This window comes from Triturus cristatus, chromosome 10, assembly GCF_964204655.1.
Source record: "Triturus cristatus chromosome 10, aTriCri1.1, whole genome shotgun sequence".
Classification (NCBI taxonomy): Eukaryota; Metazoa; Chordata; class Amphibia; order Caudata; family Salamandridae; genus Triturus; species Triturus cristatus.
In genome coordinates this window covers 264,484,715-264,499,808 of record NC_140593.1, presented here as the reverse complement: position 1 = coordinate 264,499,808, position 15,094 = coordinate 264,484,715, and the positions used below count along the sequence as shown (strand labels likewise).

The following is a 15,094-nucleotide window of genomic DNA, read 5'->3' as shown; positions in this document are numbered from 1 at the left end:
AAGTTGCATGGAGAGAGAGGCCCTCTCACCAGTGGCAGCCGGCGCATCTTGTGGGTGGTGAAGCGGGCGCGGGGGTGTGCTATGTATAACATTTTAAACACTTGCCTTGCTGCCAGGTCCCTCGTCTCTGCTCCTGCTCGCCTCCCACAGACTCCAGAATGGCATGGGAATTGAAAAAAACAATGGATTTGGGCCCAGATCTCTGTACTAGGGTGAATGTATGACATTGTTCAGCATTCTGTCCATCAATCGTTCTTTTCTCATTTGTCACCCCGAATGGGATGGGTATGCCCAGACAAGGGTCCCCTGCTCTCCATGCCACTGGAGTCAAGCTATCCTGGCTGATGAGGGGTGAAACCCCCAAAACGGTCCTAGGATGTTTGTTTCCAGTGTAGGGAGAACCTTGCCTGGCAGTTCGGGATGGACTGTTCCCACTGGGCGTAGGAACAAGACTGATTTGCAATGGCTGGGTTCAAACTGGAATGGCATGGGGAGCAAAAAAACGATGGATTTGAGCCCAGATCTCTGTACTGGGGTGAATGTATGACATTGTTCTGCAATCATGTCCATCACCCACTTAAGTAGCCCTTTAAACATGTCTCAGGACTGCAATATAAGTCACCCCTAAGGTAGGACCTGGACAGCCCAAGGGTAGGGTGCAATGAACTTCAAAAGCAGGACATGTACCTGTACTTTTACATGTCCTGGTAGTGAAAAACTCTTACATTTGTTATTCAATACTGCAAGGCCTATCTCTCCCATTGCATAACATTGAAGTTACCACATTACATTTTATAGGAGTACTTTCCAAATGGAAAGAGATAATTGGCTCCTGTTTGCTGTCTCTAGAATCACAATTTCAAATTCTAACTTATGGTGAAGTTGGATTTTAAATTGTATTTTATACTGCTGTATACCTCACATGATCTGGGCTGTGTTTTATCTTCTCCTGGTGATATCATGTACAGGGCAATGATTCCCTGATGGGTCATGTTTGCACTGCATTTTATACTGCTGTTTATCTCCCATGACCTGGGCTATTCTTTATCTTCTCCTGGTTATGTTGCTTGCTTTTATGTACAGCGCTTTGATACCCTGATGGGTCATGGTCACGCTATACAAAACTTTTCAAATAAAATAAATCTGCTAATGGCACTTTTAGAAAGTTGTCATTTTCTTGCCTGATCCATTTGTTCCCTGCACCCTAATTGGTCACATGACTGGGTGTAGTTGGTAGTTGGACTTTGTGTATTCCTACTAGACAGCCACAGACAATGGGAGCTTAGGTGTGACTGGATGGGGCATCACTGGCAGGATGGTAGAAAGGAGCTGTACACAGCCTCACACCTGAATAGGCTATGTCCTGTCTTCACACAAAGGGCCTAACAACCCTCCCTGCATTTTCACTCTTGCCAGCTTGGAGATAGGGCAGGAGAGACAGGGAATCCCTTGCACGTCAAAGCCACTGTCTAGAAGCCTCTGCCATCTTCCAGAACCAGGGCACCAGGGTACAAAAGATAGAACTCAGACACCACCACTTCAGTAGACTTCTGGACCTGTGGACACTCTTCAATGAAGAAAGATTGCTGTGCTGCTGAAGGATTGCCACTCTGCTGGACTCCTGCTTTCTTGTGCTGGCCTGCTGCTCTCCTGCCTGGGTGGGAAGGACTGGACATGCATCTCTTGAACCCAGAATCCACAGTGACTCCAGGGGCTCTTTGGCTGGTCTTCTGATCTGAAGCCTCAGTGACATAACAGGTTTGCAACAACCTTGCATCTGCACCTGCACTCTGCCATCTGTGAGTTTGTCCATCCTGCCAAGTGGTGCCACCCCAATCCTGGACCTTGGAAGTGGGCCTAAGGTGCTCTGGCAGCCTGCAGATCCAGCAGAACTGACACATCTCATCTACTGCGCAGCGCAAACCAGAGCAGAACTGACGTATTGATGTGTGGATTGGACTAGTTGCAAGAACTTGCATCGCCGAAGCAACCAGCCTCACTTAGGAACCGCTGCTGCCGGGCACTTCCCTGGCACAAGCCTTTGCATCTCTCATCAAAGATAGGTTTGATGACAACACCGGATTCTGTATCCTAGCCTCGCAGCTCTTCAGAACCAACACATCTTCCCGACTGTGCATCACATCCCCGACACCGAACTTCACATCGCAAGCCCTGTTGGCAGGATCCTTGCCATCGACGCAAAAGGGCCTCGCACTGCAGACGCGCACCATCTCAGAACCGGTGCATCGCCTTGGCTGCACGATTCATCTTCGACACAGATCCACGCAATGCTCCACAAACCATTAATTGAAGGTACTTTTGTTCAGTTGGCCTAACTGGGTCCCGGTAGTCTGCCTGCACTCTATAGTGGTCAGCCTGAACTTGTGATTTTGTTCTGGTCTGGCACGACCAGATATCCACAGTTGGCACTTTATGCCTTTTGCGCTATTTTCATTAGAAATTTCGAAATTCAATATCTCCAGTGATAACTCTGTTGTGGCTCATTTTGTGGTGTGTTTTCTTCCCCGTAGTAGTGTGTGAAGTGTTGTACAAATACTTTACACATTGCCTCTAAATTAAGCCTGACTTCTTGGTGCTAAGCTACCCTGGGGTTGAGCATAGGTTAATATGGGGTTTGCATGTGCCTGAACCTGAGAAGGATTGTTGTTGCTGCTCAATGAGAGCTCACACCCCAGTGAACCAACAACCTAATTTCTTACAGCGGATTTTAGAAAGATATGGGGAGAAAAAGGTGTAGGTGTCTCAGAGCGGAGGCAGAGGGAAGTGAAGGGGTGAATAAGAGTGTTTATGACACTGAAAATGACTACCCCTTCCACAGATCTCTGTACTGATTCGAATTGAAATATTTTCAATTATAATTTTTCACAACAATATTGTTGTTAGTGATTTATCTGATACTGCTAACAAGCACTGGCAAATCCAAAAGGTTAGCCGTGTTTTAGGCTCATGTTCATTATTATTTGACGTGTCTGAATGCAATAGCTGAAAGCTCTCAAAGACGGACTCAAACACTAGTCAGGTACCATGGTGTGTGATGCAAATGGTTTTAGTTTTACTTTTAAAGACACACTCCTAATTACACTGTCAGTGGCTCTTGAAAAGAAATGTATAAGTATGCTTCTTTAGCCGCACCGCTTTTGGAGAGCCCACCATCCACAACATTATCCTAACTAAACCTTGGCCGCCCCACAGCTCCTTTGGAATGGTGTTCCTGAGGCCCCAGGCTAACTGGGAATTCTCCAAACTGTATTTTTTGTATCTTTTATTTAAGGGTAAAAGACAATACCTATACAAGAATATCATCTTGTTCAAATGTTATGCACCATAATGTGAATTGCACCTATGGCAAAATAAAGTACACGTGTATTATGTTTAAAAAGTATATTGAAACTGCACCAGGAACCACACTGAAATTTACTGCAAGGTGAAGAAATCTATTCTAGCACATTTTAAGATTAGTACCCAGAATGTTTGACACAGCTTTAAACAGATATACAACCACATACAGACACACGCACATGTACACACACTCACACATGCCAAATGGGAAACCTCTAGCTAGTATTAGGTTTCTAGCCAACAACACTTTGCATTCTGGGACCAGGGGCGTAGCTTGTTCAATAAGATTTGGGTTGGGGGGTAGCTTCAGATTTCCCAACAATCACACTGGGATATCTTGTTAACACATTATATAAGCAGCACGGCGTGAGGGGGACTTAAGGTGTAGTGGAAAAAGAGAGGACGGCAGATGGTTAGAGGCACTTAAAACACAACATCTTCCCAACTTGTCAGCATTTTTAAGGCCTTCAAAAAAGAGACGTGAGAGTGTGTGTGTGTGTGTTTTTGTCGGTGTGCGCATATAAAAATCCAAGGTGAAATTCGACAGACACTTCGCCATACCCGACTGAATAAACTTGTACCCATCTATTTACAAGAAAATACATTTTTTAGGAGGGTGTAACTACTCAACGCCCCCCCCCCCTCCCCCCTCCCTAAGCTATACCCCAGTCTGGAACTTGTAGATTAGCTTTTTCCTTAAAAAATGGCATTCGAAATCCCTGTTCGCACAGCACTTTTGAATGAAAAACCAGGAGTGACTGAAGGTCATGTGGCATGTTGTCACTTGGCAGCTGTACACCTATCCATTCATGCTGCTCCGGGATAATTTGTTTTATAATATGAAAGTGCTCTGCTGCTTTGGTATTCTTCCTGTGTTGGTGAGAGGGGCTGTCACAGCTGCCACCCATATCACACCTCTTCTCTTCTGTGAAGGCAGCTCTTTGTCTCCGATGGTGCATCACATTTGGATGTTTGAAGGGCGCTTTTTTTCCTGCACTGTAACTGTTTCAAGAGAGAGCCTTCTACTGCTGTTACTTGTGCTTTTAATGTTTAGTCTGAGGGAAGCCTGCACAGCCGCTGCCCACGCAGCAGGGAGCCTTAAACAGCTGTTCCCTGTAATGAACAATTTGTTTGAGAGTAATTTGCAAAGCTCCTGTCACGGTCCCACCTTTTCTGTGTAAAGAAAGCTTGTAGTGTTGCTGTTTGTCACGGGCCTATAGTGTGTGCGAGGGAAGCTGCACAGCTGCAGCCTCTGCCACCGTGAAGCTTGAAGTTTAGCCGTGTGTGCTGTTCCTGTTTCTGCTTTAAGGAATCTTAGACTGGTGCTGCCTGTACTGTACATATTCTCAATGAGGGAATCCAGCATTTCTTCTCCTAATATACCCAGGGTGGGATTGGGCTTGTGTGTGTGTCTGTGTATGTGTGTGTGAGAGAGACACTTGCAATGCTGCTACCTACGTAATACCTGTTGTGGCTCTGTAAGAGAATATCACTGCTTATAAAGTAGCTTGATCTGCTCCTGTCAGCGATCTATCTCTTTTTTGAGAATCTTGCTCTATTGCTGATTTTGTTATTGGCATCAATTGCAAGTGTTGAAATAAATCACAGGCATGGAGGCAAAGGGTTTCAAATGAACCAGTGAGGTGAACAACTTAGTTCTGAGAGGTTAGGTGCTGAAGATGAGTTAGGGTTCTGCATTATAACAGAAAGACTAAGAATACAGGAGCAAAAAGAAGGGAGAGTGAAGCAAAGGAACAGCAAAGGAGAAGGTGCAATTGAGTGAAGGCAAAGGTAGAAAATCTAGACAAAAAGGCAATAGGGAAGGAATGAAAAAGAAGGGAGAAAATAAAAGGTATGGGAATATTTAGAACTAGAAAGAAAGTGGGCAAAGAATAAAAAAGGAGTCTTAGTACCAATAGCAAAAGTGATACAATGAAAGGGAAAAATCTGCAAGAAATGCAAGGTGGAGAATAAACAATGAAGCATTATGGAGAAATGAAAATACTTACATAGAAAGGAACTGGTAGTATGTGAACAGGAGACTTGAAAAAAAGAAGTAAGGAGCAGCAAGGTTTACAAGAGTAAAATGAAAGGCTAAAGAATGATAAAGAGAGAATGAGCAGGAGGCTATACAAGCGTGGAGGGCAAAATGAAACGGAGAGGGATACCCACTGTAAGAGGTAACAAGTTCAGGTGGGATTGACTTGGATGTAACAGGATGAGTGGTGTCATGTAGTTGGTATGAGAGATAATACAGGTATAAATATGGAAATAATAAAGAAGAGAAATGAGGGAAGACACAGGAAGTTGAGTGAGCTGAAAAGATAACTCATAATGACAACACTAAGATGAAAAGTGGAAGTTGGAAGATGCATGTGGGAGAATGTGAGAGGTAGAAGAGAACCACCAATGTGATATGTGTCTGAAAATGATAGAGGGGTAAGAGTGGAGGATGTTGGTAGACTAGTAATGCAGAAATGAGGAGATTAGACAGTGAGATGGTAGTGAAAGTGGCATTGAGGGATGATAGTGAGAGAAAGAGGAGTAAAGCTGGAAGAGGGGAGATTGAATGTGAAAGGGAGAATGGATACATAGAAATAAGAGAACGTTAAGTGTGCAGGTAACAGGAAAATTGGAGGAAGGTGTGGAGAATGAGCAGTGCGGGTGGAGTGAAACTGTTATAGATAGAGATAAGCTTAGAATGGGAGAGAGTTTAGAGAATGAACTTCTGAGGCAAAATGCAAATTGGAAGACATAGAGTGAACTTATGAGAGATTGGGGTACAAAGAATCCCCGTAGAAGTAGAAGAGAGAGCGAAAGTGTCTGTCACATTTGCGAGAGAACAAGACGTGGAGGTGTGAGGGAACATGGTAGAGGCCATAGAATGACCGTGAAAGTGAAACTGAAATACATTAATGTAATAGTAGGAACCATGTGGATTTAAGAAGGAAACCTCGAGAGGGAGGAGAACAGGAAGGGGAGGGAGGTAAACTGGGGAAGATAGAAATAAGAATGACAAAAGTAGAGATCAGCAGTGCTTAAATATGTTGGTTGGGTAGAAGGTTTAAGAATGAGTGATGTGCTGGAAGCAAACATGATGATGAAATAACAAGAGCTAGAAATGAGAGGCAGACTCAGAATAATGGAATTGTGAAATATGAAAGGTAAAATACCAGAAACAATGTCCGTTGGTGCAGCGCAAATGTATATTTAAATAGCAGAAAGGCAGCACGTTTTGCCCAATATCATCTTTAATATGCTTAGGATTCTCTGTCTGCACCCTGAGATGCCTCCATTATATCAAGAATGTCTACTTTTGGAATCCTAATGTTGTAAATCAATAACACATAACATGTTTTCTATATGCCCTGATGTCTTCCTGCTTGCAGACCATGTTGGTCTCTTTAAAGAAAATGGTATCACTGATAACCATGTTTATGTGTTGTGGGCAGGCTGCAAGGCAAGGTACCTGAAAACGGTGGGTGGCTGGAAGATTGTTGTGGTCCCCCTCAAAGTTCCCTTCAGTGGAGGCACCTGAGATTGTGTTACACCACTGGGTAAACCTGAGTTTATGACCATGGCTTGTGGTGCTTCTGACACCTTATCCCACTCAGGGTGGTTACTGAAGCAAAGGGAACAGACCTGGAAGCAGCACCCTGAGCTAGTCATCACTTTGGATCTGCTGAAATTGAAAGGAGGCAAGATGCCTTAACCAAGATGGCTGCCACCAAACTTCCATTGCCCCTTCCACGGCTCCAATGCACACCCATGACTACTGTCCGCCTACCAGAAGATTGAGGATTGGTCCACCTTACAAGATTCCCTGCCTCCCTGGTTGCTGGAAACCCGAGACACTCAAAGGTCAGATAGCACCACCCTGCCACCTGACAAGAAGTATCCCAAGGCCAACAGAGACACTGCGGGCCATTGGGGACCTCAAACAGCCACAAACCTACAAACAACAAGGCATGGAAACACATCCATTACATCAGGATATGGTGTTAGTGGCAACAATATTCAAGCAGTGAATCACAGCAAAAAGCTCTGATCTGTTGAGAGTAATCAATCAAATTGCTTAAAAAGCAGCTGTGAAAACCCTTTGGGCATCTCATGCTCATGTTTCGCAGTTCAATAAACCCCGGACAAAATAGACGAGGTGCGCCATGATGAGAGGGGACGCTACACTGTCTTGGTGGGGAGAATGGAGGGCAAAGTAGTCGTCTTTGTCTCAGTGTACGTCCCACCGGGGTTACAGTCCACCACCTTTGCGGACCTGGGACGCCTCCTGCTTGACCTTCCGGGGGGGCTTCTGGTGGTTGGGGGGGACTTCAATGCGGTGGCCTCTGGGACTATGGATCGCTATCCCCCTAGGGACCTCCCCCGGGCACAAGCGTGGCTGTCTGGCCTTTTGGACACACTGGGATTGGTGGACTGTTGGCGTCTAAAGCATCCCGCTCAGCTGCAATACACCTTCCATTCGGGGGCCCATGGTAGCCTTTCGCGGCTTGATTATGTCCTTGTTCCTGCGGCCTATGCTGGGAGAGTGGGGGAGGTGCGCCACTTGGCGCGGGGTATTTCAGATCATTCCCCACTCCTGTTGCACTTTGATGTCTTCCCGAGGGGGGAGGGCAGGGTAGCTCCAATCAATGCCTGGTACCTGCGCGACCCCACTATTCGTGCGGACTTGATTAAATCCTTGCAACGGTATTTTGAGGAGAATGTGGGGTCTGTCTCGTCGGCCATCTCCCTGTGGGAGGCTTTCAAGACAGTGCTTAGAGGGGAGGCCCTCTCCTTTATTTCCCATGCCCGGAGGCGCGCACAGGAGGAGGTGACCCGGGTGGAGGCCGAAATTACTGAACTGGAGGGGGATCTGGGGAGTGGGGTGACTGACGCTGCGCTGCACGTTCTACACCTTAAGCAGGCGGCCTATAGGTCCCTCGTCGAGGAGGCGGCCAGGGGCCTCAGTAGAGAGCAACAGGGGCGATTGTATGATGTGGGTGATAAGGCTGGCAAGTTGATTGCGTGGTTGGATAAGAAGGAGAGAGCTAGTCGTGTGGTCCCGCTGATTGAGAGAATGGATGGTGTACGTGTTACTGAGCCGGAAGGCATTGTCTCTTGCTTCGCAGATTATTTCCGCGAGGTATATTCCCCGGTTTCTCCCTGCCCGGAGGAGGATTCCCATGCCCTGCTGCGTGACATCGCGCTGCCCTCCCTCTCAATGGAGGACAGGGAGTTGATGGAGGCCGCCCCCACCTCGGACGAAATTGCCCTCGCTATCCGTTCAGTCGCTTCTGGCAAAGCCATGGGCCCGAACGGCATTCCTATCGAGTTGTATAAACTGCGACCGGATGTATTGGCACCCCATCTCCGCGCAATGTTCCTTGCGGCCCACTCGCGGGGCTCCCTCCCGCCGGACCAGCGTCTGGCTACCATCGTGGTTATCCACAAGGAGGGGAGACCGCGAGACCGGGTCACATCCTACCGGCCTATCTCGCTCTTGAACGCGGAACCTAAAATCCTCGCCAAGGTGCTCGCCAACCGGCTGGTCGGCGTGGTGGGCGATTTGGTCCACCAAGACCAGTCCGGCTTTATCCCCCATCGCAATACGGCCCTTAATCTGCGGCGCTTGCACGGGGTGCTCGCGCGTGTGCCGTTTGTGCGGGAGCCGGCCATCTTGGCGTCCTTAGACGCCACCATGGCGTTCGACACGCTCGAATGGCCCTACATCTGGGCGATGCTGGCGAAATTTGGATTTGGCCCGGGATTCATCAGTTGGGTCAAATTGTTGTACTCGGACCCATTGGCACAGGTGGTGGTGAATGGTCGAGTCTCGGCCCCATTCGTGCTGGGACGGGGCACGCGACAGGGTTGTCCCCTGTCGCCACTCCTTTTTGCACTGGCCTTGGAACCCCTGGCGGAGTGGCTGCGGTGGCACCCTTCTATCCGTGGTCTCCGTTGGACCCCCGAGTATGAGGACCGCGTATCCCTCTACGCTGACGATATCCTTTTGTACTTAGCCTCCCCGCGCTAGTCACTGATTGTCCTGGTCGATGTTTTGCGCTCCTTTGGCCGTAATTCAGGCCTTGTCATCAACTGGGCTAAATCCTGTGTCTATGTGCTTTCCGGGGAGGCTCCTGTCCTCCCCCGGGGTTGTCCGATCCAGATTGCCTTGCAGGGATTTCGATACCTGGGGGTCTATATTACGCTGGACCCGGTGGCCCGCTACGAGCGAAATCTGCTTCCCCCCCTCCAGCGCTTGAAGGAGGATGTCGCGCGCTGGCGGCGCTTGCCGCTCTCGCCGCTCGGCCGGGCGGCATTGTTCAAGATGATGTCATTGCAGCGCTTTCTGTACGCTCTCCAGAACACTATGGACTTGGTCCCGGCGCGCTACTTCCGTGAGGTGGAGAGCTTGCAGCGCCGTCTGTTTTGGGACGGGAGGCCGCGTATAGCTCTGGCAAAATTGACGCTCCCGTGGTACGACGGAGGGATTGCACTCCCGGATATTAAGCGGTATTACTGGGCCTCCCAGTTAGCTGCAATTAATCACGGTTTCTATGGGCCCGCCCTAAACCCGGCATTTGAAATGGACAAAATGCTCCTGCCCGGTGGCGACTACAATCGAGCGCTCTACACTAGCGTGCCCGATTCCCGCTTGACGGGACCCACGCGTGTCATGGTGCGAGTATGGCACGCGGCTAATGCAGCTATGGGATGGAAGGACCGTTTAACCCGAGCGTCACCGTTGTATGCGTCGGAGAGGCTGGGCTCTTTGTGGACCTCGAAGGGCTTCGAGAGGTGGGACATGATAGGCATCAGTACAGTGGGGGATCTCTGGACGAGGGGAGGATTCAAAACATTCGAGATGCTGCAGGCGGAGTTTCAGCTGCAGGGCAGTGAATACTTTCGCTACCTGCAGATCCGTCATGCACTGGGTTCCGTCTTCCCAGACGTGGCCTCCATCCCGGAGTCCTCCCCCCTGGAGGATAGAGTGCTAGATGGCCACGTTCCGGACAGCACGATCTCCCTCATTTACAAGAAATTGATAAATGACCGCTCGGGCTTACTGACTGGCCTCCGCAAGGCTTGGGTTGCCGATGGGCTGGAGCTGGACGACGAGGACTGGATTTCCGCGGTGGCCTCTCCGAAGGAGGTGGCCATCCCGGCTCGCCTTCGCTTCGTCCAGCTTAAGATACTCCACCGGGTGTATATGACGGGGCCAAGGCTTTTGCGTATGGGCTATGCCGAGGATGGATTGTGTAAGCGTGGGTGTGGTGCTTTGGCGACTTTTTTGCACATTCTGTGGGAATGTCCGAGGGTGGAGCGATTCTGGCGTGGTGTGCATGAGGTCCTGCGAGCGGTTACGCATGTCGCGTTGTTGCCTGAAGCGAGGAGATGCTTGCTGAATGTGTGGGAACCGACCGATTACTCGGTTCCGCAGACGCGATGGGTGACTCTGGGATATATGATAGCTAAACGTGACATTGCTCAACTGTGGGGATCCCAGAGGCCCCCGGCGGTGTCAGCCTGGAAAGAACACATGGATTGGTGCATGTTCCGAGAAAAGGTGGTGTATGTGGCGCGGGGTAAGCCTGGGGCATGGGTGAAGATATGGGGCCCCTGGAACGCCTACCGCGGGGGTATTTGCGAGCCGCCGTTGATGCCTCCCACTTCACCAGCTCCATCCCCCTAGTTGACCCCCTCCCTCAGCCCCGGGCACATTGTTCTCCCAGTCCCGGATCTGTTTCCCTTCCCCTCTCTGGATTTCTTTGGATGGTTGGGGTCCCCCACTGGAGGAGCACGTGTCGTCATTTTCGATCGCGGGTTGCCTTGCGGGTGTGGTTTTATGTTGTTGTGTTGTATAAAACGAAACCGTATTGTGGGCTCAGAGTCATGTGGCCCACGTTGTTGATACCTCCTGCTTTATCGTCTCTGCAAAGTCAGGTGCCTTATTGTATGTATGACATTTGCTTCTGTCACTTTAGCGGCCGGCCGGAAGGTTGTAGACCCATACTTGTATATATTTGAGATTGCAATAAACGGTTTCAAAAAAATAAAAAAATAAATAAATAAATAAACCCCGGACAGCCCAAGCAGAGACATTCTGCCTGCATTTGGGCACAGAATCCTCCCATTTTCCAAGTTCACCCAAGAAACACAGTATATTGTTTTTCTATTTAAAGATACCCCGTTTCTCTCGTGAAGTGAATAAGGGCGGATTACACCACAGTACTTTTGGGCAAAATCATTACCCGCTCATAATGGCCCATGGATATGGGTGCACAAGAAAAAGAGTTTAGGGTTTCGTCTGCTGGTTGGTCCTCGCACAATACAGATTGCCCCATATCACAACCTACTGCCGCCCAAAGTTTAATTTGAGTGCATACAATCACATATTATTTGCTACTATTCTCTCGCTTTATATCTTCATGATTGATATTGTAAAAGAACATATAACTGGTCATATCTTACAATTACACTGGACTTCCCAACCTAGTGTGAGTGACACGAGGTACAATGATTTCTGGGAAAAGAGGTCACTACAATGTGAAGAAAACTGTAACTTTACCATTTAGCACTTATTCAAAAGTGGCACAGACCCACATAAAGGATGAAATATATAACATATCAAATGAAGAAAACACTTACTTGAAATAAAAGAAAATTCCTAGAGAAATTAGAAGTGATGCTATTGACAACGCGTGGCCTACGATCGCCATGTAGTAAAGTATGTAAGCCATCTGCAGAAAAGACAAATATAAAGCTGAGTTAGTTTACAGTGACAAGGAAAGTTCTAAAAGCAGCGAACTGTTGCATTAAAAACACAAATTGAAAAATGATTTATTGTGTTTAAGATGCAAAAAAGTGCATGCCTCATTAGACTATTAAAGAGACAAGTATTTTCATACATAAAGCGTGCAGCATGTTACAAATGATATATATACCAGAGAAGTTCTCTCCAAAAACACTGTATATTAGGTTTTCGAATCTGACTCAGTCTTTGAGAGAAACTGAATGCATGTTCATACATAGTGATCTAAGAGCCATACAACAATAAGTGTAAGAAGCATTTTCCATGGCATGGAATGACTGGCTCCCAATTTAGAAACGAACCCAGTTCAGCCTTCTCACATACCCCTTCAAACCTCTCCACAACAAGGGCCCAGCTTACCTCAATAAACAAAAGTAATTTGTCAAACCTCACAGACACCTTTGCTCGGCTGTACTCCTTCTTGCACACATCCCACAAGTACACAGAACAAGAACCAGTGGTTGAGCCTTCTACATCATTCCGAAAGCCTGGACCAATCTGCTGTTACGCATCAGAACTGCATCTTCAATTCTTGAAAGCTGCAAGAAGCAGAAGACCTGGCTCTTCCAATAACTCACTAGCCAGACCTATGCCAGGCTAGAGCCACACCTGCAGAGCCAGAATACCATTCTGGGAATATAGCGCTTGATACATACACTAACATAATTCACAACAGACAAAAATATGAAAAAGCACAGTTGATAATTTAACTCCACTGTCTCCACTTGCTGGATTGCACCATCTTCAAAGCATGTCCTTCATCTGCAAAGCCAGCACCACCTGTATCCTGGGCTAAATGTCTATCAAACTCCTCATCTCTGAGGTGCTTGAAAGAAGCAATAAGCCTTCTCCATCCATGTGGCTAGGATCTGGAACAAAATACCTGTTTCCCCCAGGAACGCATCAACCCTACTCCAGTTTAGAGTAGAGCTGAATACAAAAAATACATCTCAATGCAGTAACAGTCCATTTCTGGTCTCAAAACCTTTACAGTAAGCAGCTGCCCTTAAAAAGCAGAGTTCTCAGATCTCCAAGAGGGTGGAGCTGGATAAAGAGGGTGTTAGACCTGATATCTTTGATGTGGGTTTTCCACAAACATTTTGCTTTCACTACTCCTGTTTTGCCGAATTTCTTTCTATTGGCCTTAGGTCTTTGCACACGTAATCACTGCTAACCAGTGTTAAAGTGCTTTTGCTCGCTCTTATAAACATGGTAAAATTGGCTTACACCTGATTGGCATATTTAATTTACTTGTAAGTCCCTAGTAAAGTGGTAAACCATACATCCAGGGCTGGTAAATTAAAGGCTATTAGTGAGCCTGCAGCACTTATTGTGCTCTCCTACCCAAGCAGCCCTTTAAAAACATGTCTCATGCCTGCCATAGCAGCCTCTGTGTACAATTCTAAACTGCCAATTCGACATGGCAAAATAAACCATTTGCAAAGCCTAAAACTCGCTTTTTAATATATATGTTACCCCTGAGGTAGGTCCTACACAGCCCATAGGGCGGGGTGCATTGTATTTACAAAGTTGGATTTGTATTTTTTAAGATTTACAAGTCCTGGTTGTGAAAAACTCACAAATTCGTTTTTTACTACTGTGAGGCCTACCTCTACCATGGGATAACATTTGGTACCTTCTTACATTTCATTAGGTATAACTTGTGTTTGGAAGCAGGTTGAAATATTATGTTTGATGTCTGAGGCACCATAATCTAAAATCATCTTTAATGATAAAGAAGAATTTTAATTCACAATTCTGAAAATACCACTTTTGGAAAGTCAACATTTTCTTGTCCTAACAATGTTTTGCCTGCAGCTTGTTTCCTGGGTCACATGACTAGGTCTAGTTGGCTGTTGGACTTTGCTTATTCCTTCCAGACATTCTTCCAAGCTACGCGAGGATTGAGCACAGGTTAATTTAGGATTGTCTTGTGCTTTAACTCTGAGAAGAATTGTGGTTGCTGCTTGAGAAGGGTTTCACAACCCCCCTCAAAGAGTAAGCAAATTTCTTACACGCACGTCTGTGAATGCTTAGCCAGTGGAGCTTCTTTAACTGTGGTGTGATGTGTGAGTGTGGCGTGGGTGGTTGAAAGTCATTCTGGCTATCAGGTTCTGAACAGTGTGCAGCCTTCTGATGAGTTTTATGTTGAGGGTGTTCTCATAGTCCATTTTGCTTGTGGCATGTGTGACCATTTTCCAGGTGCTGATTGGGAGCCATTGGAAATCGTCCTCAGCATCTTCAGGGCATGGAACCATGAGGTGGTAACGGCATTGACTTGGTCCTTCATTTTGAGTTTGGTGTTGATGATGATCCTGAGGTTCTTGGTGAGGGTGGTGGGGGGGTGTCGGTCTTAGCTCTGTTGGTCACCAGGCAAAGTCTCACTGTGATTTGCTCTTCTCGATGATCATCATTTTGGTCTTGTCGGTGTTCAGCTTTAGACAGTTAGTCTTTATCCAGTGGTCAATTTCCGTCATGCAGGCATTGAACTTGATCCAGGTACTGGATTGGTCTATATTTGGCGAGTGTTGCAGGGTCTGCAGAGGTTTTTTCAGCAATGGGAAGAGAATTGCATGTTTCCAAGTATCTAGGAAGGTTGCAGAAGAGATGAAGGTATGCTGAATGGGTGTAAGCATGGAGCTAATGGGTCACAGTGCTCTGGAGTAGGTATGGTGGGGCAAGGCTCCGATGGGACCCCTGAGTGGATGAACTTCATTGTGGTGGCAGTTTCTTCTGGGATTGTGATGGACCCTGTGGTTAGCATTAGATCTTTGGATAAGATCAGAAGGCATTTGGAGAGTGCTGACAGGCTGATTGTGGGTTGAAGATGCTGTAAATGGTGAGTATTTTATTGCTGAAGAAATGAGAGTGAATATTGGAGAGGTTCATCGAGTTGGGGGCAGCAGCAGGTGAGGTGAAATCTTT

The 15,094-nt window shown here is 47.2% G+C and overlaps 1 protein-coding gene across 2 annotated transcripts in view; it reads right to left on the bottom strand.

Moving 5' to 3' along the window:
• Positions 1-15,094, bottom strand: part of LOC146789297 (calcitonin gene-related peptide type 1 receptor-like) — a 2,166,593-nt gene that overhangs the window by 806,929 nt on the left and 1,344,570 nt on the right. For both annotated transcript variants that reach the window (XM_085630942.1, XM_085630944.1), the window contains exon 8: positions 12,007-12,098. In XM_085630942.1, coding sequence (XP_085487068.1) covers positions 12,007-12,098 — 92 coding nt within the window. The remainder of the gene's footprint in view (positions 1-12,006; positions 12,099-15,094) is intronic.